At 42.7% G+C, this 24,223-nt stretch overlaps 1 protein-coding gene across 1 annotated transcript in view; it reads right to left on the reverse strand.

The window, feature by feature from the left end:
• The window catches only part of PTPRO (protein tyrosine phosphatase receptor type O), a gene marked incomplete at its 5' end in the record, with an annotated part of 120,543 nt that overhangs the window by 2,408 nt on the left and 93,912 nt on the right, over positions 1-24,223 (reverse strand). Inside the window, 6 exons of the mRNA XM_052640433.1 lie at positions 3,047-3,182; positions 8,919-9,073; positions 14,390-14,512; positions 14,992-15,126; positions 15,948-16,024; positions 18,437-18,527. Coding sequence (XP_052496393.1) covers positions 3,047-3,182; positions 8,919-9,073; positions 14,390-14,512; positions 14,992-15,126; positions 15,948-16,024; positions 18,437-18,527 — 717 coding nt within the window. The remainder of the gene's footprint in view (positions 1-3,046; positions 3,183-8,918; positions 9,074-14,389; positions 14,513-14,991; positions 15,127-15,947; positions 16,025-18,436; positions 18,528-24,223) is intronic.

Here is a 24,223-nt window from a genome sequence, read left to right on the forward strand (position 1 = left end):
ATTAAAAAAATTTTTTTTTAACTTTTTAAAATGGGCTACAATCCATGGGGTCACAAAGAGTTGGACATGACTGAAAGAACACATAACTGGATTTATGTGTGCTGATTCGCTTCAGTTGCGTCCAACTCTTTGTGACCCCAGGGACTGTAATCCACCAGGTTCCTCAGTTCATAGGATTCCCCAGGCAACAATACTGGAGTGGGTTGCCATTCCCTCCTCCAGGGCATCTTCCCGACGCTGGGACTGAACCTGAGACTCTTAAACGTCTCCTGCATTGGCAGTTGGGTTCTTTACCACTAGCATCACCTGGGAAGCCCCAGTGTGTTCATTTTGGAAGTACAGGAAATTTATTTAGTTATACACGCATCTATGTCTTTCATTTTAGATTCTTTTTCTTATAGGTTATTACAAGACATTGAGCAGAGTTCCCTGTGCTATTCGCAGGGTTCTTGTTGGTTACCTATTTTATATGTCTGTGTGTATCTGTTCATCGGAATGGGAGCTGTGAGAGGTGAAGTGAGTTGTGCGGTGGTCAAGCTGGGACTCAGGCCTCTCGCAGAGTCTGATCTGACCACCCTACTCTCTGCTCTCATGTAGGGACCCACATGGTACATCTGCTCAGGTGAGAAAGAGGAGGAGGGTTCATCATGATACAGCCCATGCAGCAGGCACTTGACACGTGTATCTGAGGACATGGCCAAATTAATCAGTGAATTCTGCTCTTTGTAGAGGGGTTGGGGTGATGGGCCATCAAGAGGACCTAGAAAAATCAGAAACTAGCCTGGGAGGTAACCTATACACAGCACTGTGGTTTCTGTATTTACACAGACTCAGCTGGAGAATTACTCTGGCCTCTTGAAAACCATTAGTGTCAAAGGAGCGCTTTGGGATGCTGAAGGAAAATAATTGTTTACTCAGCTCTTTTTATTTATTACCATCAGTAAACTAGGAGGCTGCAGAACTGTGGCATGAATAAGCTCAAGGAGCATGTTAGGAAAAATCCTAACATTCGAGTTACAGGCTGAACCACAAAGAGCATAGGAATGAGGGAAAACAGAGGTAAATCAATGGACAAGATGTTCCAGACATGACTAATGACGAAGTTGACATAAACAAACAACTTGAGCTAGAGAGGATCCCAGCAAAATCCTGAGGGAACTTGAGAGTGGACTGGAACAGCTGGGAAAAATAAGTGACCCGTGGTGACCTCTGCCTCTTCTGCAGACCTTGAATTTTCCCATGTGAGTTCAGGGAAGGGATATCATACTTTAAAAAGACCATCTTCCCTGGAGATGTCAACCTAAAATACCACCATAAACAAAGCAGCAATCAAAATTTGAGGAAAGAGAGTTAGGGAGGGAATCAGACTTTTTCTCAGCTGTGCAGAAAGGCACATGGTGCAGTCCTTGTCTCATGTCCACACCTGAAGAAGGATAATGATGCTGGAAACCAGATAGAGGGTCTGCCATGTGAAGGTAGTTTTTAAAAAGGGATTAAGATCCTGTTGCTGGGAAGTTGAAAGCTAACAGGCTATAATCACAGTCTATAAAATTATAAAAGGTATAAATTAAGTCAATGGGGGCAGACAATTCATCAAACCCAAAATACTTAAAATAAGGAGTGGCCCTTTGAAGCTTGGGGATTAATATACATAACAGGGAGTTTTAATCACATAGTAGGATATGGATTTATGGAAGTGAAAACCAAAAATATGGATGGATTCATAAAGCAATGTTTAATTACTAGGTAGTTGGGCTTGTCTGGGAAACCGGGACATTTTTAAACTTATGATAACAAGGTGATGTTCATGTCCCCACGGCAGTAAATTAGAAGGCAACCGGGCTGGGATATGAGTGATCTCGAGGAGGACACGAATAGATGTCTCGTTTCCTAATCATCCCTGAGACATCTGAACGTGAATGAGTTACTGTTTCTAAAGTGCTATGATGTTGCTATAGCTCAGAAATAAACACATTGGAATGAATGGCTGTGCAGAACCTTGGCCAGATGGGAAAGGGCAAGGGAAGGGAGAAAACCGGAAGCATTGGGACAGGAGCCAGGACAGCAGGCTTTTGCGCTGCACTGACATCTAGTGGTGGTTGAAGGGAAAAGCAGAGGGAAGAGGTAGGCAGGCTTTAATCCCTTGGGAACTGAAATCAGCGGTCAGGCCAGGTTGTATTCTATTCCGCAAGTGTTCCTCCCACACACACTCCTCGAGGAGGAGGATTATTTTTGTTCGCCTGAAGCTAAGAAGTTGCGAGTACGGCTGGGTGACTAAGATTACCAAGAAGCTATTTTGCTCTGGTTTGGGGCACACACAAGTGTACACCCACGGATGCTCAGAGACTGTGCTGCTGTGTGCGGGCACCGGGCGGGGCTGCCATTCCAGCCTGAGTGCATTTCAAAGGCTTCACGGGAGGAAAGGGCTTGGGAGAAGAGGCAGCCCCGGGAGGGGGGCAGGTAGCACTGATGGCTATTTCTGGAGATGTCTCTGTGTTGTTACAATAAGGAATCCATTCATTTAGCTCAAGGAGACTGTGTTGGTGGATGAAGGGCTGGAAATCCTTAAAATCATAAAGATTTTTATTTCATCAGAAAGCACATGTGCAACACATATTATCCTCACAAGTGAACAGAGTCACACGAAGGGCAAACTAATGACAAACTTACAGAATTGAGTCTAGCATTTTAAATAGAAATTAAATCACACCAATTCCAAAGTCTCCACTTGGTGGCATTTCCCCAGATGGCTGTTACCCTCACTGAACTCTCGGTCTGTTCAAAGAGGTTTTATTCCATTATAGATACATCCATGTGCTCTGGCTTACTGGAGGGCATAGGACACCAATAAAAGTGTAGACACTATACACTGAATGGTTATCTGTTTCTTTTACACCTTGGAGCAGTTTGAATGTGCACAGTAAGAAACTAGGAACAGCAAATGCAAAAAAACATTTTGAGACAATGGTTTTGAAATATGGGATTGAATAGTGGGAAGTTTTTCAGTCAAGCCCCAATTTAAAAATGCCTATGATTCAGTTCCTACCTCGGTCTGTACCATAGACATCCGGTATGACCGCATTTCTGACACCAGCCCCAGGATGTCGACAAACTCATGATCCCGAATGTGCTGCAAGAGCCTGTCCAGGGCGATGAACGTTCCCGTCCGACCGACTCCAGCGCTGAAAAAGAGGTTCCGATATCACGACACTTACAGACTGCCCTTCTACACTGTTGGACGGGGACCCTGGTGGCTCAGAGGTTAAAGCATCTGCCTGCAATGCAGGAGACCCGGGTTCGAGCCCTGGGTCAGGAAGATCCCGGGGCGAAGGAAATGGCAACCCACTCCAGTATTCTTGCCTGGAGAATCCCATGAACGGAGGAACCTGGTGGGCTATAGTCCACGGGGTCACAAAGAGTCAGACACAACTGAACAACTTCAGTTTCACTTTCACTTTCTACACTGTTGGAAACAAATAAGTGTAAAATCCACCAAAACTATACCTACCATCATTGAGAAGAGAAGACGAAATTGATGATATTTCCCAACCGATTATTTTTTTTAATAATCATATTTATTGATTTTGGCTACAAACTGGGTCTTCACTGCTGCACCGGTTTTTCTCTGGATGTGTGGGCTACTCTCTAGTTGTGGTTTGACAGCTTCTCATTGTGGTGGCTTCTTCTGTTGTGGAGCAAGGCTCTAGGGCGCGCCAGCTTTAATAGTTGCAGTTCCCAGGCTCTAGAACCCAGGCTTAATAGTTGTGGCTCATGGTCTTACTTGCTCCTCAGCATACGGAATTTTCCTGGATCAGGGATCAAGCTCATGTCTCCTGCATTCCCACGCAGATTCTTTACCACTGAGCCACCAGGGACGCCCTTATTTTTAAAAAACTCTTTATTTTATATTGGAGTATAGCCGATTAACAATGTTGTGATAGTTTCAGGTGCCCAGCAATGGGACTCAGCCATACATATACATGTATCCATTCTCCTCCAAACTCCTCTTCTCATTTGAGCTTCTGCATAACATTGAGCAGAGCTCCATGTGCCATACAGTAGGACCTTGTTGGTTATCTGTTTTAAATATTGCAGTGTGTACATGCCCATCCCAAACTCCCTTGCCCTCTAGCTGTCCCTTGTCCGCATCCTTCCCCCTTGGCAACCATGAATTCTCCAAGTCTGTGAGTCAATTTCCGTTTTGTAAATAGTATTCTATGACATTCTTTATAGGAGGAATCTAAAAAGAAATGATACAAGTGAACTTATTTACCTCCCTGATGTTTACATGCAGTCCTGGTTGGTGTTCTCCTAATATTACAGGTTTATCGCTGCTCCCTCCCTTAGACTGCTGTGGGTCTGCCTTGGCCACCCCTGGCCCTCCTGCCCCTGGGCTCTCTATTCCTTAGGAAAGTGAGGATTCATATGGAACCTGCTGGAACCAGCAGGAACCAGGCAAGAACCAGCCCTCAAGGAGATGATCTTGTTGTTGTTTAGTCGCTAAGTCGTGTCCAACTCTTTTGCAACCCCATGGACTGTAGCCCGCCAGGCTCCTCTGTCCATGGGATTTCCCAGATAAGAATACTGAAGTGGGTGGTTGTTTCTTCCTCCAGAACATCCTCCTGACCCAGGGATTGAACCCATGTGTCCTGGTTTGGCAGGTGGGTTCTTTACCACTGAGCCACCAGGGAAGCCCAAGAAGCTGATACATGTAAACAATTCCAGCCTTCTGAGGAGCCTCAGAGTTAAACCCTCCTGTCCAACTTTAAAGTCGAGCTGAGATGCCCGCACTCTAGCTCTAGCATGGGGGCCATCCAGCCCTAGGTCAAATTTACTGTCTCAGACCTTCCTTAGGGCGTGTCTGCCCTGCTAGTGGGTGCTGGTCTGCTTCAGGCACCCAGGGATCTTTGAGGTAATTGCCTCAAAATCAGCTTTAATATTTGGATCCAGTATCTTTCAGTCCCCAAGTCCCAGGACTCTGAGTATAGAGGGAAGTGGAGTGATTCAGGTGAACCAGTTCATCACCACAGTCCCCAGTGTCACAGAAAAACTCAGCTCTCCTTTCTTCCAATCACTCATGGGATGAAGTGCCAGCTGACTCTGAACTCTGAATTATGAGGAAATACAAGAAAAAGAAAGGGCTTCTCTGGTGGCTCAGATGGTAAAGAATCCACCTGCTAAGGCAGGAGATGCAGGTTTGATGCTGGGTCAGGAGGATCCCCCTGGAGAAGGAAACGGCAACCCACTCTAGTATTCTTGCGGGAAAGTCCATGGATAGAGGAGCCTGGTGGGCTATAGTCCATGGGGGTCACAAAGAGCTGGACATGACTCACAACATATGTACATGCACACAGGAGAAAAGGGAATGAAAAGCAATCAAAAGCAATCTGCTTCTGAGATTTGCTGGGAGAGAAATCCAACATGAAAAACCACAAATTCAGAGCCCTGATTTGCTTTCTCTACCAGGCAACTCTTCCTTCTATCTTCTCACGTAGAATGTTTCTGGGCCTGGGTGAACACTCATGAAGTCACATCCAGAACTGTACCCGCTCCCTGCGTGAAAGGAGGCCACATGTTTGACAAGGGTTGAGCAGCTTTATTTTCCGCTCTTGGAAGGAAGCATGTTGAGACTAGGTAACCTCATTCTGTGAAGCAAAGCTTTTTGGCCTGGGAATGACTGACAGCAAGTGCAGCCTCCCTAGTCAGAAACTTGGTAGCTTATGGGGCATTTTTCTTTCCAGGGAGACACATACTACCACTACCACCCCCCAAACCCCACCCCTCCACCTGACACACACACACACACACTCTCACACACTTAGTCATTCTAGCTCACAAGGCAAAAAATGCTAGATCCAGGCTTCAGTTCAGTTCAGTCGCTCAGTCGTGTCTGACTCTTTGCGACCCCATGAATCGCCGCACGCCAGGTCTCTCTGTCCATCACTATCTCCCGGAGTTCACCCAGACTCATGTCCATCAAGTCCGTGATGCCATCCAGCCATCTCATCCTCGGTTGTCCCCTTCTCCTCCTGCCCCCAATCCCTCCTAGCATCAGAGTCTTTTCCAATGAGTCAACTCTTCGCATGAGGTGGCCAAAGTACTGGAGTTTCAGCTTTAGCATCATCCCTCCAAAGAAATCCCAGGGCTGATCTCCTTCAGAATGGACTTGTTGGATCTCCTTGCAGTCCAAGGGACTCTCAAGAGTCTTCTCCAACACCACAGTTCAGAAGCATCAATTCTTCGGCACTCAGCCTTCTTCACAGTCCAACTCTCACATCCATACATGACCACTGGAAAAACCATAGCCTTGACTAGACGGACCTTAGTCAGCAAAGTAATGTCTCTGCTTTTGAATATGCTATCTAGGTTGGTCATAACTTTTCTTCCAAGGAGTAAGCGTCTTTTAATTTCATGGCTGCAGTCACCATCTGCAGTGATTTTGGAGCCCCAAAAAATAAAGTCTGACACTGTTTCCACTGTTTCCCCATCTATTTCCCATGAAGTGATGGGACTGGATGCCATGATCTTCGTTTTCTGAATGTTGAGCTTTAAGCCAACTTTTTCGCTCTCCTCTTTCACTTTCATCAAGAGGCTTTTTAGCTCCTCTTCACCTTCTGCCATAAGGGTGGAGTCATCTGCATATCTGAGGACTGGAATGCAAAAGTAGGAAGTCAAGAAACACCTGGAGTAACAGGCAAATTTGGCCTTGGAATGCGGAATGAAGCAGGGCAAAGACTAATAGAGTTTTGCCAAGAAAATGCACTGGTCATAGCAAACACCCTCTTCCAACAACACCAGAGAAGACTCTAAACATGGACATCACCAGATGGTCAACACCGAAATCAGACTGATTATATTCTTTGCAGCCAAAGATGGAGAAGCTCTATACAGTCAACAAAAACAAGACCAGGAGCTGACTGTGGCTCAGATCATGAACTCCTTATTACCAAATTCAGACTCAAATTGAAGAAAGTAGGGAAAATCGCTAGACCATTCAGGTATGACCTAAATCAAATCCCTTATGATTATACAGTGGAAGTGAGAAATAGATTTAAGGGTCTAGATCTGATAGATAGAGTGCCTGATGAACTATGGAATGAGGTTCATGACATTGTACAAGAGACAGGGATCAAGACCATCCCCATGGAAAAGAAATGCAAAAAAGCAAAATGGCTGTCTGAGGAAGCCTTACAAATAGCTGTGAAAAGAAGAGAGGTGAAAAGCCAAGGAGAAAAGGAAAGATATAAGCATCTGAATGCAGAGTTCCAAAGAATAGCAAGAAGAGATAAGAAAGCCTTCTTCAGCGATCAATGCAAAGAAATAGATGAAAACAACAGAATGGGAAAGACTAGAGATCTCTTCAAGAAAATTAGAGATACCAAGGGAACATTTCATGCAAAGATGGGCTCGATAAAGGACAGAAATGGTATGGACCTAACAGAAGCAGAAGATAATAAGAAGAGGTGGCAAGAATACACGGAAGAACTGTACAAAAAAGATCTTCACGACCCAGATAATCACAATTGTGTGATCACTAATCTAGAGCCAGACATCCTGGAATGTGAAGTCAAGTGGGCCTTAGAAAGCATCACTACAAACAAAGCTAGTGGAGGTGATGGAATTGCAGTTGAGCTGTTTCCAACCCTGAAAGATGATGCTGTGAAAGTGCTGCACTCAATATGCCAGCAAATTTGGAAAACTGAGCAGTGGCCACAGGACTGGAAAAGGTCAGTTTTTATTCCAATCCCAAAGAAAGGGAATGGCAAAGAATGCTCAAACTACCACACAATTGCACTCATCTCACATGCTAGTAAAGTAATGCTCAAAATTCTCCAAGCCAGGCTTCAGCAATACGTGAACCGTGAACTCCCTGATGTGCAAGCTGGTTTTAGGAAAGGCAGAGAAACCAGAGATCAAATTGCCAACATCTGCTGGATCATGGAAAAAGCAAGAGAGTTCCAGAAAAACATCTATTACTGCTTTCTTGACTATGCCAAAGCCCTTGACTGTGTGGATCACAATATACTGTGGAAAATTCTGAAAGAGATGGGAATACCAGACCACCTAATCTGCCTCTTGAGAAATCTGTATGCAGGTCAGGAAGCAACAGTTAGAACTGGACATGGAACAACAGACGGGTTCCAGATAGGAAAAGGAGTACATCAAAGCTGTATATTGTCACCCTGCTTATTTAACTTATATGCAGAGTACATCATGAGAAATGCTGGACTGGAAGAAATACAAGCTGGAATCAAGATTGCTGGGAGAAATATCAATAACCTCATATATGCAGATGACAGCACCCTTATGGCAGATCCAGGCTTATTGGCTACCAATGCCTCCTCTGACATCTTTGTCTCATTGCTACCTCTGATAAACAATGTTGTTGTTGTTTTTTAGTTGTTAAGTTGTATATGCCTCTTTTGTGACCCCATGAACTACAGCCCGCCAGGCTCCTCTGTCCGTGGAATTTTCCAGGCAAGAATACTGGAGTGGGTTGCCATTTCCTTCCCCAGGGGCTCTTCCTAACTCAGGGATCAAATTTGCGTCTCCTGCATTGGCAGGTGTGTTCTTTACTTCTGAGCCACCTGAGAAGCCCTAAGATAGCCATATTATATGTAAATCATGTATTTAGTAAGACTTTATTCATCATAATTTTTTAAATTTTTTAAAATTATTTTTTTTAACTGGAGGATAATTGCAATATTGTGATGGTTTTTGCCATACATCAGCATGAACCAGCCACAGGTATACATGTGTCTCCCCCATCTTGAATGCCCCTCCCACCTCCCTCTCCACCATTTAAATTTTTAAAAATTATAACTCACTGACCAGTTAATTCAATCTGATCAGAGATTTACGGAATGATGGGCAATTCCCTCCATATTTCTAACAGCCAGCACCTTTGAGGAGGTTACCTGCAGTGCACAGTCATGGGGCCTTTGCTCTTCATAGCCTGCTGTCGGACCTTGTGTACAAACTGCAGGATGCTTTCTGCAGCATTGGCTGTGGGCACCCCGTGATCGGGCCACGCAGTGTAGTTAAAATGCATCACATCCTGCATCTCGTCAGCCTTTGGGAGAAAAACAAGCATTAATCTCTCAGTCCACAGTCAGGATGGCTCAGGCCTCCATGGCAGCTCTTGAGTGATGGGAAGGCTGCATTCCACTCCCGGTCAGCACACCTCCCTTTCTAGCTCTCAGCAATGTGTCAGGCTCAAAGCAGGCCCTGAGAAAAACAAATACCAATTGTATAAAGCTTCAAACAGTAGGATAAATAGGCTAATCCATGCCTGGGTCATGATAAGAGCTTAAGCAAATCAGGGTTTGCATCCTCGTTCTGCCATTCAGAAGTTACATCAGTTCTGGGCAATGAATTAAACACTGGAAGATGCGGTTGGTGGCCAACTTGGGTCCGCTTGGCCGGTGATCCATTTTGTCTCCCTGATGCTGCTAGAAGCATCTGGCTGCAGCCCCATCCCTCACAGCTGTCTCCCACTAAAGGGAGCTGCCTGCTGGAAAGTGCCTAAGAGATCAGGTTCCCAGGCTGAGGGCAGACCACAGTGATTGAGTGATGGATGTTGTTATTATTCAGTCACTAAGTTTGACTCTTTGCGACCCCATGGACCACAGCACACCAGGCTCTCCAGTTCTTCACTCTCTCCTGGAGTTTGCTCAAACTCATGTCCATGGAGTCAATGATACTATGTAACCATCTCATCCTCTGCCGCCCCCTTTCCCTTTTGTGATTGATAAGTAAGTAATTAAGTAAGTGTTAGTTGCTGAGCCGTGCCCAATTCTTTGCGACACCGACACCGTGGTCTGCAGTCCACCAGGCTCCTCTGTCCATCAGATTTTCCAGGCAAAGATACTGGAGTGGGTCACCATTTCCTTCTCCAGGGGATCTTCCCAACCCAGGGATCAAACCCGGGTCTCCTGCACTGCAGGCCAATTCTTTATCGACTGAGCCACCAGGAAAGCCCCTTTGTGATGGATGTTGCTGCTGCTGAGTCACTTCAGTCATGTCCGACTCTGTGCGACCCCATAGACGGCAACCCATCAGGCTCCCCCGTCCCTGGGATTCTCCAGGCAAGAATACTGGAGTGGGTTGCCATTTCCTTCTCCAATGCATGAAGGTGAAAAGTCAAAGTGAAGTCACTCAGTCGTGTCCGACTCTTAGTGACCCCATGGACTGCAGCCTACCAGGCTCCTCCACCAGGGAGCAAAATGTCAGGCTAAGACAACTCTCTTGTCTTCTCCTGCTTCCCTTTTCTTGTATGGATTTCACGCAATACTACACTTTCAAAAAACCCCATGTATGACAATCCCTGTCTTGGGTTCTGATACTAGGGGACCTAACACAAGATGCACTCACTGAACACCAGTGTTCTCTTACTTGAAGAGGGTCTCATAATACTTTTAACAAGGGTTGTTGTGAGAATTAAGTGTGAACATGTCTGTGAAGGGTGGTTTCTGTTAGATAGCCTCATCACTACTGCTACGTAATAACTACCACTTGTTCTCACCCAGCTCAGTGCATATCTTTTCTTAAAATTGTTATTATTTTTAAACATTCTCCTTTTATTTATTTATCTTTTTGGCCGAGTTGGGCAGCGTGCAGGACCTTAGTTCCCCGGCCAGGTATAGAAGCTGTGCCCCCGCAGTAGAAGCACAGAGTCTTAACCTGCTGGACCACCAGGGAAGTCCGCAGCACAGCACGTTTCAGTGAGTGGTTCTGGGAATCACCAAAAATGGATATTTTCTATATTTTCCTATTCATATGAGCCCATACACCAAACATACTATTATTCTCTCTGACCTGAGTAAATAACAACTAGGATATATGCCCTTCAAGAATTACTTGCTTTAGCCCCCTACTACCTTACAAGCATATAGTTTTATTCTGCTCTTGTTATCAACTACCAGAAATATTCCAAATCCAAGCCTCACAAAGATCTAATGCATCCTTCATCTCCCAAACTTGCTAAGACTCTTGAATCCATTCAGGAGATGGAATATTATATTGTAATTTGGAAGAATTTGTCTGGATATAAAGTTTAGGTTTTCAGGTATTAAAGAGAAATGAATTTCAAAGAGTCTGTGGTCTTGGGTGAGGTAAAATTACAAAAATAAATAAGAATAAATAAAATATAATATTTTTTGTGTATGTATGTATATGTATGTATGTATGTATATATGTATGTATATATATATATATATATATATATATATATATATATATCTCAGCACTTCAACTAGACCCACTGTCTCTTTGGCCTAAGGCCATACATCCCCAGCCACATTCAATGCCTCCCTCTCTGCACAGGTTGAAGGACTTTGTCTTGGATACACGAAGCATGAAATCTGCAAAGACGCTGGCCAGCTTCACCGCTGTCTTCAGGTAGTACGGCAAGAAAGTAACTCAAGCAGAATAAATTGTGCAGAATGAATGAATTACTCAACACCAGGAGGATTTAAGGATATTTCATCACCACATATCTGTGGTTGCCCAGAAAAGTTCAAGCAAGTGCTTTTTTCAAATGAGGATCGTAGACTGAGCACAAGACTTGTACACGGTGGGCTATGCATGCACATATATAAATATATACAATCTTATATCTGTAGTTTTATGTATATAGAATATATATAAAGTCTCCTCTGGTTGATCTGACAAGGTATCCAGCTAAAATATGCAAGTGGTTCAAAACTAGGCATTCTTTAAACTGTCATCTGTCTCTCTGTAGCTGCAAGGCAGAGGTCTTTGCATCAGATGGCTGATTCCTGTTAGCTTAATAGCAAGGCATATGTGAATGGGAACAAACCAGTTTTTGCTGGTTTTTAGTTTCCAATTATTATTCAGTTCATGCCAAGTGTCAAGTACTGGAAAGTGATAAATTGTGTGTTACAGTCATTTTCCTCCTTTCTTACTAAATGAGAAAACCTTACTGGTTACATCTTAGTCATTCCAAAATGTCTCTGATTTTCTCATTTAGGTAATTTTATCTGGTTTTACTCTGAAAGATTCCATATGGAAATATGGAGGAGATAAAGAAGTGTATAAGCCAAAAATGAAAAAAAAGTTTAAAAAGTCTATTCATCAGCAATAGCATGACAGTCTTTAGTTTAGTATTCATTGCAGGAGCTTAAAACTTCGATTCTGTATATTTATGGCCCAAAGGGGGCACTCTGGGACCAGATGCTTGTGACTATAAAAATATTTCCAGAAAACTCTGCCATTAAACATTTTATTCGTCTGCTTCAAGCCCTTCACACGTTTGTCATTGAAAGGTCATCATTTAAGATCAAGGACAAGAAGTGTAATATGACTCATACCATAATTGATGTCACTCTTCCCTGTCAAGGGAACATACCTTATGTTTACTTTGCAATTTTTTTCTCCTATATGCAAAACCTAGGGAAAGATTTATTCTATTCAAATCTATTCTATATTTGTCTAGCAGTTTGCACTGCTTTCTGGTTGACATAACCAAGACAGAAAGCAGAGTTCAAATAAAATTCCTATTGTTAAATATTTCTCTGATGGTTAAATCTGTTGATGTTTTCTTAATACTCCCTTACTTTTGAAAACATCCATTCACTGATTTTTTTTTTTTTATATTTCACAAGATTATTAAGTGGCTAACTGTTTGGATTAAAAGAATTATTATTTTTTAAGATTTTTTTGATGTGGACAATTTTAAAAATCATTGAATTTGCTACAATATTGCTTCTGTTTTATGCTTTGGTTTTTTTGGCCAGGAAGCATGTGGAATCTTAATTCCCTGACCAAGGATGAAACACACACCCCTGCCATTGGATGGTAAAGTCCTAACCACTATATCACCAGGGAAGTCCCTACAAGGATTATCAAAACAGGATACTTGTATATGAAGCTCATAGCACGTGGAGGAGGCAGACAGGAAATCAGAGAATTGTGACCACTTGTAGTGCACTGGAGTGATACACATGGGATTAGAGCAGGGGAGGAAAGGGAGAAGGGTCTCTTGAGACTAGGGAAGGCTTGATAAAGAGATGACATTTGAGCTGACTCTCTGAGTAGGGATGTTCTTAGAGAACGGGAGGAGATGAGCATTTCAAAGAGATGGAACAGCATGGAGCAGTTACACTGGGATCTGCCTACATTCTTAATGCAGCTAAAGCCATTGTTAACTGCTAGCGGTTAAGAAGTGATTTGTTTCTTGTAAATATCAATAAATGGTGAGTTCTTGAGGGCTTATATTATATGGAAACAAAAAACCAGTTTCCATTGTCTGTATTAAATGGTCAGCAAGCATTTCCTGCAAAGGGCAGACAGATATTTTGGATTCTGTGGATCATACAGTCTCTGCTGTAACTATACAAGCCTGATGTAGGACAGAAATAGTCATAGAAAGTCAGTAAACAAGTTTGTGGCTATGTTTCAATAAAATGTTACTTACGGACATTGGTATTTTAATTATGTAATTTCCATATATTATTTGTTGTGAAATAGTATTCGTCCTTTAATTTTTTCCAACTTTTAAAAGGCAAAACTCATTCTTAGCGCAAAGGCTTCACAAAGCAGCCTCTTTTTGTTCATCCCCTGACCCGTACTGTGAGGAACGGTTGTTTCTAAGCAGAGAAGTGAGTTTTAATGAGGCATTTCCTATTGTTTGTCTTCAACAGAGAGCACACTCCACTGGAGAACACAGTACTAGTAAAACTTCCCTCCTATTTTTAGGACTGCTGTCTGTGAAGGATCCATAAAGAAGGAACCAGAGTGACTGTGACTGATGTCAGCACTTAGCCTGGTGCACCAACATTCAGCTTGAGCTCAAAAGTCTGCCTTCAGGAAAAATAGACTTTTCTGACATACTAACCACCAGGAATCAACAGCATTTCAAAAGAGCCATGAAACCATGATTAATAAGGTCCAGAAGTACCTTTGAAATAATAAAAACCAAACTACAACAAAATAAGAAACAAAGCCAAACAAAACCTAAACCACTACCTCTAAAATTACAATTGAATTTATAATGTAAGTATATCCTTATTTTGCATATCCTCCTTATACTCATACATAGTCAGTATAAGTAGTGGCAACACTTCTTTCCTTAGTCATGCTGGTGAGCCGTGGGTCACTGTGTCTTCTATTGCCCTGGGTGAATCTGAGAGGGCACAGTGCAGCCTTCTGATTCCGTGTCCTCCGGCTGTCTGGACCAGGCATTTTATCCACATCAGCCTCCAGGAGATGGGAAACAAGCACATTGTATGTGGCATTTTTCTCTTGGAGGAAGCAGTGTCATCAAGTCTAAAGCACTCACAGTCTCCCATGAAGGAGGATGGGCTTCCTGAGCCTGGGGATTCCCTCAGCACCGGGACGGCCCCTGAAGCCCTGCTCTGTGACTTACGTAGTTGATCCGGAAATGTCTACAAGCCCAGTCGTCCTGCTCTTCCTCCGACATCATCTCCACCGTGATGTCACCATAAGCTATGGGCTCTTCTGTGAATGGCCAGTAATGATCACATTTCACCTGAGGGGGCAATAGCATAACCTTTTAAGACCAGCAGGCTGGGGAAGAAACAGTCAGTGATCATTTAGAGAAAGCAAATGACTCGCCTCTGAAGAATCATATAGGATTACGGTGAGGATAAAGAATGAAGCAAGGGGAACATACACTTATGTAATGTTTTCTCCTTTTTTTTTCCATCAAAGGGGCCATCATAGTAACTAACTGCATAAACCTATATGATTTTAAATATTTTTCTTGGGAAGCCTATAAAATTACACCCACACCTTTTTAAAAATTTTAAGTGGAGGATAATTGCTTTAGAATATGGTATTGGCTTCAGCCATAAAGCAACGTGAATCAGTCACAGGTACACATATGTCCCCTCCCTTCTAAGCTTCCCTTCCCCCCCACAGTGAGCACATTCCTTGGCAGTGGCTGGTGCAGGTTTTACTGCTAAGTGAGACTGAATTCTTTACTTTCAAAGGATTGAAAGTACTTACCCTCCTCTTCTCATTACATTGAGTGAGCATGACAATAATCTGGGACTTCTGTTGCAGGACCATCTTCCAAAAGTCGTTCCTGGTTTCAGGCAGTGGCCCCTGTGTGGCAATGTACTCCTGGGGTGAATTGTACCCCTGGAAGACAAAGACAAAGTTGTCTCTTAAGGAGCTAAAGTGAAACTCAGTCATGTCCAACTCTTTGCAACCTCAAGGACTGTAGCCCACCAGGCTCCTCTGTTTGTGGAATTCTCTGGGCAAGAATACTGGAGTGGGTAGCCATTCCCTTCTCCAGGGGATCTTCCTGACCCAGGGATCAAACCCAGGTCTCCTGCATTGCAGGCAGATTCTTTACCATCTGAGCCACCAGGAAAGCCTTAAATCAACACCAGTTGCTGTTCCACACAAATGAGAAGCGACTGAGAATTTACTGGGGATAAACCTGGTGAAGGTATATTATGTTTTCTCCTCTTTTTTTTCTGTTAAAGAGACAGTCATAGTAACTAACTGCACAAATCCGTGTGATTTTAAACATTTTTCTTGGGAAGCTACAAACTCACACCCGCACCTTTCTACAATAACAACCATGTGTCTATACAGACACATTTTAAAAGCACAGGTTGGCGCTGACACTGAAATTTAAGCATAGGAAAGTAGATCTTTAGTATAATTATCTACTTTCACTTTCACTAGTCATTTTCAAAGATATTTGAATATTATTATTCTCTGGGCTCCCCCTCTCCCCACCATTCTTTATTCTAAAATGGAATAATGGAAACTGTTCTTTATAGTTGAAGTGCTTGGTGAAGAATGACTCTCTATTGAACTGTTCGACTCATCTCTGCAGCTGTAATAGTCTTCCTCTGGCTGGGGTAGAATTTGGATGCCTGGTTTTGTTTGTTTGTTTGTTTTTGGAGGCCTGATTTAAGAATTTTTATTTTTTTTTGTTTTTTACTTACAGGAATGTAGTTGGCATTGATGTAGTCTGCACCTTCCTCTTCATTCATGGAGATCAATCTCACTCGGCTAAAGTCATCTGTAAAAAAGAAGGAGAAAAATATTAAGTGTCACAGCAGAAAGGTGCAGTTACTATGAAGAATAGTATGGAGGGTCCTTAAAAGACTAACTATATGATCCAGCAATCCCATCCTGGGCATATATCTGGAAAAGATGAAAAGTTTAATTTGAAAAGATGCTTGTACCCTAATGTTCAGTGCAGCACTAACAAGTAGCCAAGACATGGAGACAACCTCAGTGGCTATCAACAGATGAATGGAGAAAGAAGATGTGGTGAACATACACAATGGAATGTCACTCAGGCAAAAAAAAGAATGAAATAATTCCATTTGCAGCAACTTAGATGGACGAGAGATGACCATACTAAATGAAGTAAGTCAGACAAAAAAAGACAAATATCATATATCACTTCTATGTAGAATCTAAAAGAAAATATGCCTATGAACTTATTTATAACACAGAAATGGACTCACAGATATAGAAAATAAGTTTATGGTTACCAAAGGGGAAATGAGTCGGCGGGGGGGGGGGGGGGGGGGGGGGATGGGGGATAAATTAGGAGCTTGGGATTAACAGATAAAAAACAAAAGAGAAAAAAAGAAAAACATTCAGAGTGTAATGAAGACTTGTCAAGACAATTCTGTACTCAATATTTGTACCCCAAATCAAGTTAAATTGGTCAGTGATAGGGTAGGTGGATAAAGTTTATTTTAGCTTTATATTTTAGCCATATCTCAATCTTAGTTTCTTATTTAAATAAATATATAAATATCTCCCAACCACTATGTTCTCCCCACCAGCTCTCCTGTTCTTAAAAGAGCAGTCTCTAGATTTTGCAGGGAATTGTGGAGAATATGTACAGGAACTAAAATACCTGGTGGGTTGTGTAAAGGCTATCGAATGTAACCTAAACCTAGGATTTCCATTTCACTCAAGTCTTCCCTGATAGCTCTGTTGGTAAAGAATCTGCCTATAATGCAGAGGACCCCAGTTTGTTTCCTGGGTTGGGAAGATCCACCAGAGAAGGGATAGGCTACCCACTCCAGTATTCTGGGCTTCCCTTGTGGCTCAGCTGGTAAAGAACCCACCCACAATGCAGGAGACCTGGGTTTGGTCCCTGGGTTGGGAAGATGCCCTGGAGAAGGGAAAGGCTACCCACTCCAGTATTCTGGCCTGGGGAATTTCACAGTCCATGGAGTAGCAAAGAGTCGGACATGACTGAGCAACTTTCACTTTCACTTTCAGGGATATCCAGAGAATTCACTACCTCTGGGAAGCCTAGAGAAAAGAAGATGGTGTTGATGGGCTTTTTGTAAATGGACTTCAAGTGAAGATAATAAATCCTGAAATGCATACAGATGTAAAGTGTTATATGATAATATTGTGCTGTGCTGTGCTAAGTCGCTTCAGTCTTGCCTGATTCTCTGTGTAACCCTATGGACTATGCAGCCTTCCAGGCTCCTCTATCCATGGGATTCTCCAGGCAAGAATACTGGAGTGGGTTGTCATGCCCTCTTCCAAGGTATCTTCCTGACCCCGGGATCAAACCTGCAGCTCCTGCACCTCCTGCATTGCAGGCAGATTCTTTACCACTGAGCCACCAGGGAAGCTCATAATAATATTAATCCTACCTAATTTTGTCAAAAACCCTCATGAAGGTTCTTTGTAAAGGTTTGCACTTTTCCCTTCGTTCCCAGCCCCCACTAGAGTGCAGCAGAATAGAATGTTAAATTTATATTGGAACGTGTTTTAACGGTCCTATTAAGTACTTTGTGTTACTTTTTCTTTGAATGTTGCTTTTACTGCAAAATAATAAGGAACAGCAGACCTTGCCAAAAGTAAGAAAGGAGCCTTTTTCACACCTTGCATTTCCTTTCTATTTGCCTCCTTCCATTGGCAAAGACTCTGATGTTGAGAGGGCTGGGGGCAGGAGAAGAAAGGGATGACAGAGGATGAGATGGCTGGATGGCATCACTGACTTGATGGACCTGAGTCTGAATGAACTCCGGGAGTTGATGATGGACAGGGAGGCCTGGCGTGCTGCGATTCATGGGGTCACAGAGAGTCGGACACGACTGAGCGACTGAACTGAACTGAACTGAACTGTCGATGAATTGACTGAAAATAGGTTATGAGCACAATTTATCTTATCCCTTATTTGGCTAAGATGTTTTGATCTCCAAAGGGTCAAAGGGCCAGTTTTTTCTGTTCAGATACAATTCGTTTAAAAGCATGATGATTAAATCTTCCTACACACAACAAGATCTAATGATATCAAAGCACCAATGCAATCAAGGCAATTGCAAACATGGCCTTGAGGATACAGATCATTCCTGGCCTGGCTAGAGGTTGGTGGAACTGATTCATCTGCCATAACAGCCCTTCAGCCTTTGGAAGACAAGAGTGGGATCAGCATTGTTGACCGTCTTACATGGTAGGATGTTTGTGTAACGATTTTTACATCGGTTCAGTGGAAGGTCTGCAGCAAAGTGTGGAATATCCAGTCCAATCAACTTCAATTCCTGTAAATGACAGAAAACATTTAAGATTCCATCAGAGGGATTATTTGATAGAAGTCATTTGCAAAGAATAAGAAGAAAAATATTAAAAGTTAGAGTGGAAAAGTGTAGCCAGTATGTTGTACAGTATAGAGTTTCCTTAAAAACTAAAAACAGAGTTACCACATGATCCAGCAATCCCACTCTTGTGGAACTGGATTATTGTCCACACTGGTTCACTGCTCATAGTGGATTATTTTTCACTTCCTGCCTCTAATAGAACTATCACGGTGATCACACCCCTTTGCATTATGATGTTGCAGGGGCTTCCCTGGTGGCTCAGATGGTAGAGAATCTGCCTGCAATGCTGGAGACCCAGGTTTCATTCCTGGGTCTGGAATACCCCCTGAAAGAGGAAATGGCAACCCACTCCAGTATTCTTGCTGGAGAATCCCATGGACAGAGGAGTCTGGTGGATTATAGTCCATGGGGTCACAGAGAGCAGACACAGCTGAGTGACTAACACTTTCACTTTTCTTTTGGCTCCCCTTTGAAACAGAGTGTACTTCTCCATTCTACTGCTGTCACCTTGCTTTGGGCCAATGAAGTTGGGTGGAACTCACGTCCAATCTGAAGCTTTAAATGTGTTTGCTCAGCTTGATTTGCTTGCTTGGGCTTCTGCCATATGGTGGAAAAGAATGTGCCCAGAGAAACTGCTGATCCCAGGATGAGAAGCCACATGGAACAGACCTGACCCTGACTCACAGCCTGAAGCAGAACCATCTCAGCTGTTCCCTAGCCCCAGTCACGAGTGAGAAAAATAAATGTTGTGGGTCACCGCGATTTTGAGGTCATTTCTTATGCAGTTTTACGGCAGCAGTGGCGAGCTGGTGTAACACACAAATACCTTGGTAGGCAGGTGATCCCCGAGAGAAGGTAAAAATTGAGTGTGCACTCTCAGGGTGTGGAAGAGTTGAAAACAGATGTGTTTCAGAGTTTTCAGGAGATACAAGGAAACTTGAAATTTATGCAGTTTGCAAAAATATTTCATGTTCTATGAGAAATTGTTGGTATTTCTCCTATAAGCAACGAACTTTCAAGAAAGTAATAAAGGAGAGAGTGAGGAACAAAAAGTATAGAACACCCTCCATGTTACAAGATTGACAAGTCACTAGAAGTCTGTCTGTTCTAAGATCTGTTGGATCATAGAAAGAGCAAGAGAATTCCAGAAAAACATCTACTTCTGCTCCATTGACTGTGCTAAAGCCTTTAACTAGGTGGATCACAACAAACTGTGGAGATTCTTAAAGAGATGGGAATACCAGACCACCTGACCTGCCTCTTGAGAAACCTGTATGGAGGTCAAGAAGAAACAGTTAGAACCAGATGTGGAACAACAGACTGGTTCCAAATTGAGAAAGGAGTAAGTCAAGGCTGTATATTGTCAACCTGTTTATTTAAATTACATGCAGAGTACATGGTGAGAAACGCTGGGCTGGATGAAGCACAGGCTGCAATCAAGATTGCTGGGAGAAATATCAATAACCTCAGATATGCAGAACACACCACCCTTACGGCAGAAAGTAAGTGAAGAGGAACTAAAGAGCCTCCTGATGTAAGTGAAAGAGGAGAGTGAACAAGCTGGCTTAAAACTCAACATTCAGAAAACTAAGATCATGGGATCCGGTCCCATCACTTCATGGCAAATAGATGGGGAAACAATGGAAACAGTGACAGACTTTATTTTCTTGGGCTCCAAAATCACTGCAGATGATAACTGCAGCTATGAAATTTAAAGACTCTTGCTCCTTGGAAGAAAAGCTATGATAAACCTGGACAGTGTATTAAAATGCAGAGGCATTTCTTTGCCAAAAAAAGGCCCATATAGTCAAAGCTATGGTTTTCCCAGTAGTCATGTATGGATGTGACAGTTGGACCATAAAGAAGGCTGAGCTCCAAGGAATTGATGCTTTCGAACTGTGGTGTTGGAGAAGACTCCTGAGAGTCCCTTGGACTGCAAGGAGATCCAACCAGTCCAACCTAAAGGAAATCAATCCTGAGTATTCATTGGAAGGACTGATGCTGAAGCTGAAGCTCCAAATCTTTGGCCACCTAACGTGAAGAGCCGACTCACTAGAAAAGATCCTGATGCTGGGAAAGATTGAAGGCAGGAGAAGAAGGAGATGACAGAGGATGAGATGGGTGGATGGCATCACCAATTCAATGGACGTGAGTTTGAGCAAGCTCTGGGAGATGGTGAAGGTCAGGGAAGCCTGGAGTGCTGCAGTTCATGGGGTCACAAAGAGTCAGACATAACGGAGCGACTGAACAGCAACAAAGAAATCTGGTAATGAAACTGCAAAATAAGGATGGAGCAGTAGTGGGTGGGTGAACCCTCCCATGAAAATAGGAACATTCAAATATTTGCTTGTGTGTATCAGGACCATTATAAATTCTGTTATCAGAAACTGCATTGTTACAGCAATTTTTATATAAACAGACAACCAACATACCTCAGAAAGTCTACGTTACTGGAAAAGGGGGTTTCTGAGCTGCTAAGTTATGTGTGGAAGGAAACAAGGGGTTGGAGTCAGACTACCTGAATTTCCCCAGAGGCATCTGTTATGCTGTGGTCTACAAGAATGGTGCTCCCTGGAGTTGTGCAGTGTATAACCAGTGCAGCCGATCACGTACAAATCTGAAGGCAATGTCATGTAACCATATGTCTATGTAACCAACTACAAAATGGGGTTACTTAGGTAGCATGCATTTTTCTAAAAGACTACTAAGTGAAGAAGTATAGACACCACTTGCTCGAAATTTTATTTACTTAAATGGGATGCTGGGGCTTCCCCAGGGGCTCAGTGGTAAAGATTCTGCCTACAATGCAGGAGACGCAGGAGATACAAGTTTAATCCCTGGATTGGGAAGACTCCCTGGAAGAGGCCATGACAACTCACTCCAGTATTCTCACCTGGAGGGTCACATAGACAGAGGAGCCTGGCGGGCTATAGTCCATCGGGTCGCAAAGAATGGACACAACTGAGGCGACTGAGCCTGCATGGGATGCTACTCTTCATGATTCCTCCCAATTATTCCTTCAAAGAATCAGAAGTTGGAGGTATACTTTTCAGGGAAAGGAGTTTTGGAGCACCTTTGAAAGACTTTTGAGAAGAGCTGGAGACATTTGATCATGTTTTGAGAGATTGAACAGGGAAAGTCTGTGTGTGTGTGTGTGTGTGTGTGTGTGTGTGTGTGCCTTTAGTGTCTTGACTCAAGTGCTCATGCAAGGCAAATATTGGAGACACCCAGTTCTTGGGAATCCTGCTGCATCCACAAAGAAGTTTCTCGGTAGCTTAGGCTGTGTGCTAAATGAAATTGGAAAGCAAGCTGTAGACAGCATGAATGAACTGACTTGATTATCCAGATTTCTCTCTTCCTTTGATTTTTTTTTATCATTTTTCGCTTTTCAAGCTCACAAAATGTCAAGCTCTTGGCCCAAGTCGAAGTCAATCTCAAGACCAACAGTGCTGACTTTGATCTTCAATTTACACTTTTGGATGTTTTTCCTATCTCAGTCAAAACCCTTGCTTGCCAAATGCCATCAAACAGAAGTTTGTCATTTTTCCTTTATAACTGCTTTTTTTCCATTTTAAAAAGGATCGTCAAAGACTGATAATATCCTTATAAGAACCAAAACTTATTTTTAGCATACTTCAACCTAACCAGTGTTATTTTTGGGTTACCTCCTTTTGGCAGCTCTAAGCTTAAATGATGCTTCCTTTGCTTAAAATATTTTGGAAACATACCTCCTCTGGGGAGTTTCTTTATAGATAAAACTGTCTACATTTTGATCTATTTCATTTAAATAAAGTTATATATATAAATAAATTTATTTATTTATGTAAATACCTGGCTTATTTTGGTGGAACACTTATAAAGTGTGTGCACGTATGCCCAGTTATGTCCAACTCTTTGTGACCCCATGGAGCCTGCCAGGCTCCTCTATCCATGGGATTTTCCAGGCAAGAATGCTGGAGTGGATTGCCTTTTTCCTCTGCCAGGGGATCTTCCTGACCTAGAGATCGAATCTGTGTCTCCTCCATTGGCAGACTGATTCTTTACTACTGAGCCACCTGGGAAGCCCTTATAAACTGTAGGGTCTTGAAAAAGTAGGTTAGCTAGTTCTCTCATTGTTTAATTCTCTGTAACCTGTTGTTAGTTTAATTATGTATCAGATAAGATTAATAGTTTTTCCATACCTCCCTGATATATGGTGGCTATCATATGCAATGATTAAGCTTAGTAAATATCAATGCAACACTTATTGATCATGACTGTGAAATGCTTCTGCTAGGATTCTTTGTTTTGCTTTATCTGGCTCTATTATTTCTCCCTCCTTTACCATTTGTGCTAACTGTACAACTCTCTCCGCTAAGCCCTCACTTTGCAGACAGACTGATCAACCACAGGAAAAGGCCTCCGGTATGAAAAGAAACTGTGGAAACAGATTGACAGTCAGCACTAGAGCACATATGGGAGCTGACTAGCTGATAGAACTTTAATTGTGTGTTGCCTTCCCGCTATAAATGCCTTAAGTTGATAAGAGACATTTAATTGGTTGAACACTGTAAATGTAAATTGCCAAAGTTAAATTGCAGCAAAGCAGGGAAGGCAAGGGTACACAAAATGCCTTGCAATCTTTTGTAATTTAGGCTGTCACTAGGTAGGAAATTAAATACTAAGTTTCTAGCCCAGTAGCTTTGCAGTTATTTTCTTTCCAGCCAGATGGAAAGTCCAGTGGCTTAAATCTTCATGAATGCAAAGTATGAGGTGATAGCCTGAAACCCACATACATCATTTTGGAATTTTCTTTTGCCAGTTTTGTTTCTAATATAATTTATCATTGTGGGTTTTTTCCTAGGTTACTCAGTCATCTATCGTGGGCTAAATCTGATCCCTCCAAAGATATGCCCACATTGGAACCTTGTTAAGAAAGAGTCTTTGCAGTTGTAATTAAGAATCACAAGATAAAATAGTTTTGTATTATCTGGATGGGTTCTGAAGCTAATGGTAAGTGTCCTTATAAAAGTCCCCAGGAGGGACTTTCTTGGCAGTCCAGTGGTTAAGACTCCAGGCTTCTAATGCAGGATATGTGGGTTCAATCCCTGGTCGAAGAAGTAAAGTCCCACATGCCATGTGGCATGATCAAGGAAAAAAAAAAAGAAGATAGAGGCATTGTCCAACATTAAATAAAATAGAGTAAAATAAAACAAAATAAGATAAAAGAGAGAAGAAGAGAGCCATGTGAGGATGAAGGCATTGATTAGAGCTATATAGCTACAAGCCAAAGATGCCTGGGTCCACCAGAAGCTGGAAGAGACAAAGAGAGATACTCCCCTTGAGCCTTCGGAGGGAGCACAGCCTTGCTAGCACTTTAATCTTAGACATCTGGCCTCTAGAACTGTGAGAAAGTACATTTTTATTGTTTGAATTAATCAAGATTATGGTAATTTGTTGTGGCAGCCCCCTAGAAAACTAACAGAGTGGCTGAAGCCAGTGGCAGTCTGTGTTGTGCTGGCTGTGTTTGAAGCATACAGTCTTGAAAATCAGAGCACAAACACATGCCCTGTATTTGTCAGGTTGGGTTGCCGTAAGAAAACAGCACAGGCTGAGCAGCTGGAACAGAAAGGCACTTGTCATAGTTCTGGAAGCTAAGA

Source organism: Budorcas taxicolor, chromosome 5 (assembly GCF_023091745.1).
Source record: "Budorcas taxicolor isolate Tak-1 chromosome 5, Takin1.1, whole genome shotgun sequence".
Classification (NCBI taxonomy): Eukaryota; Metazoa; Chordata; class Mammalia; order Artiodactyla; family Bovidae; genus Budorcas; species Budorcas taxicolor.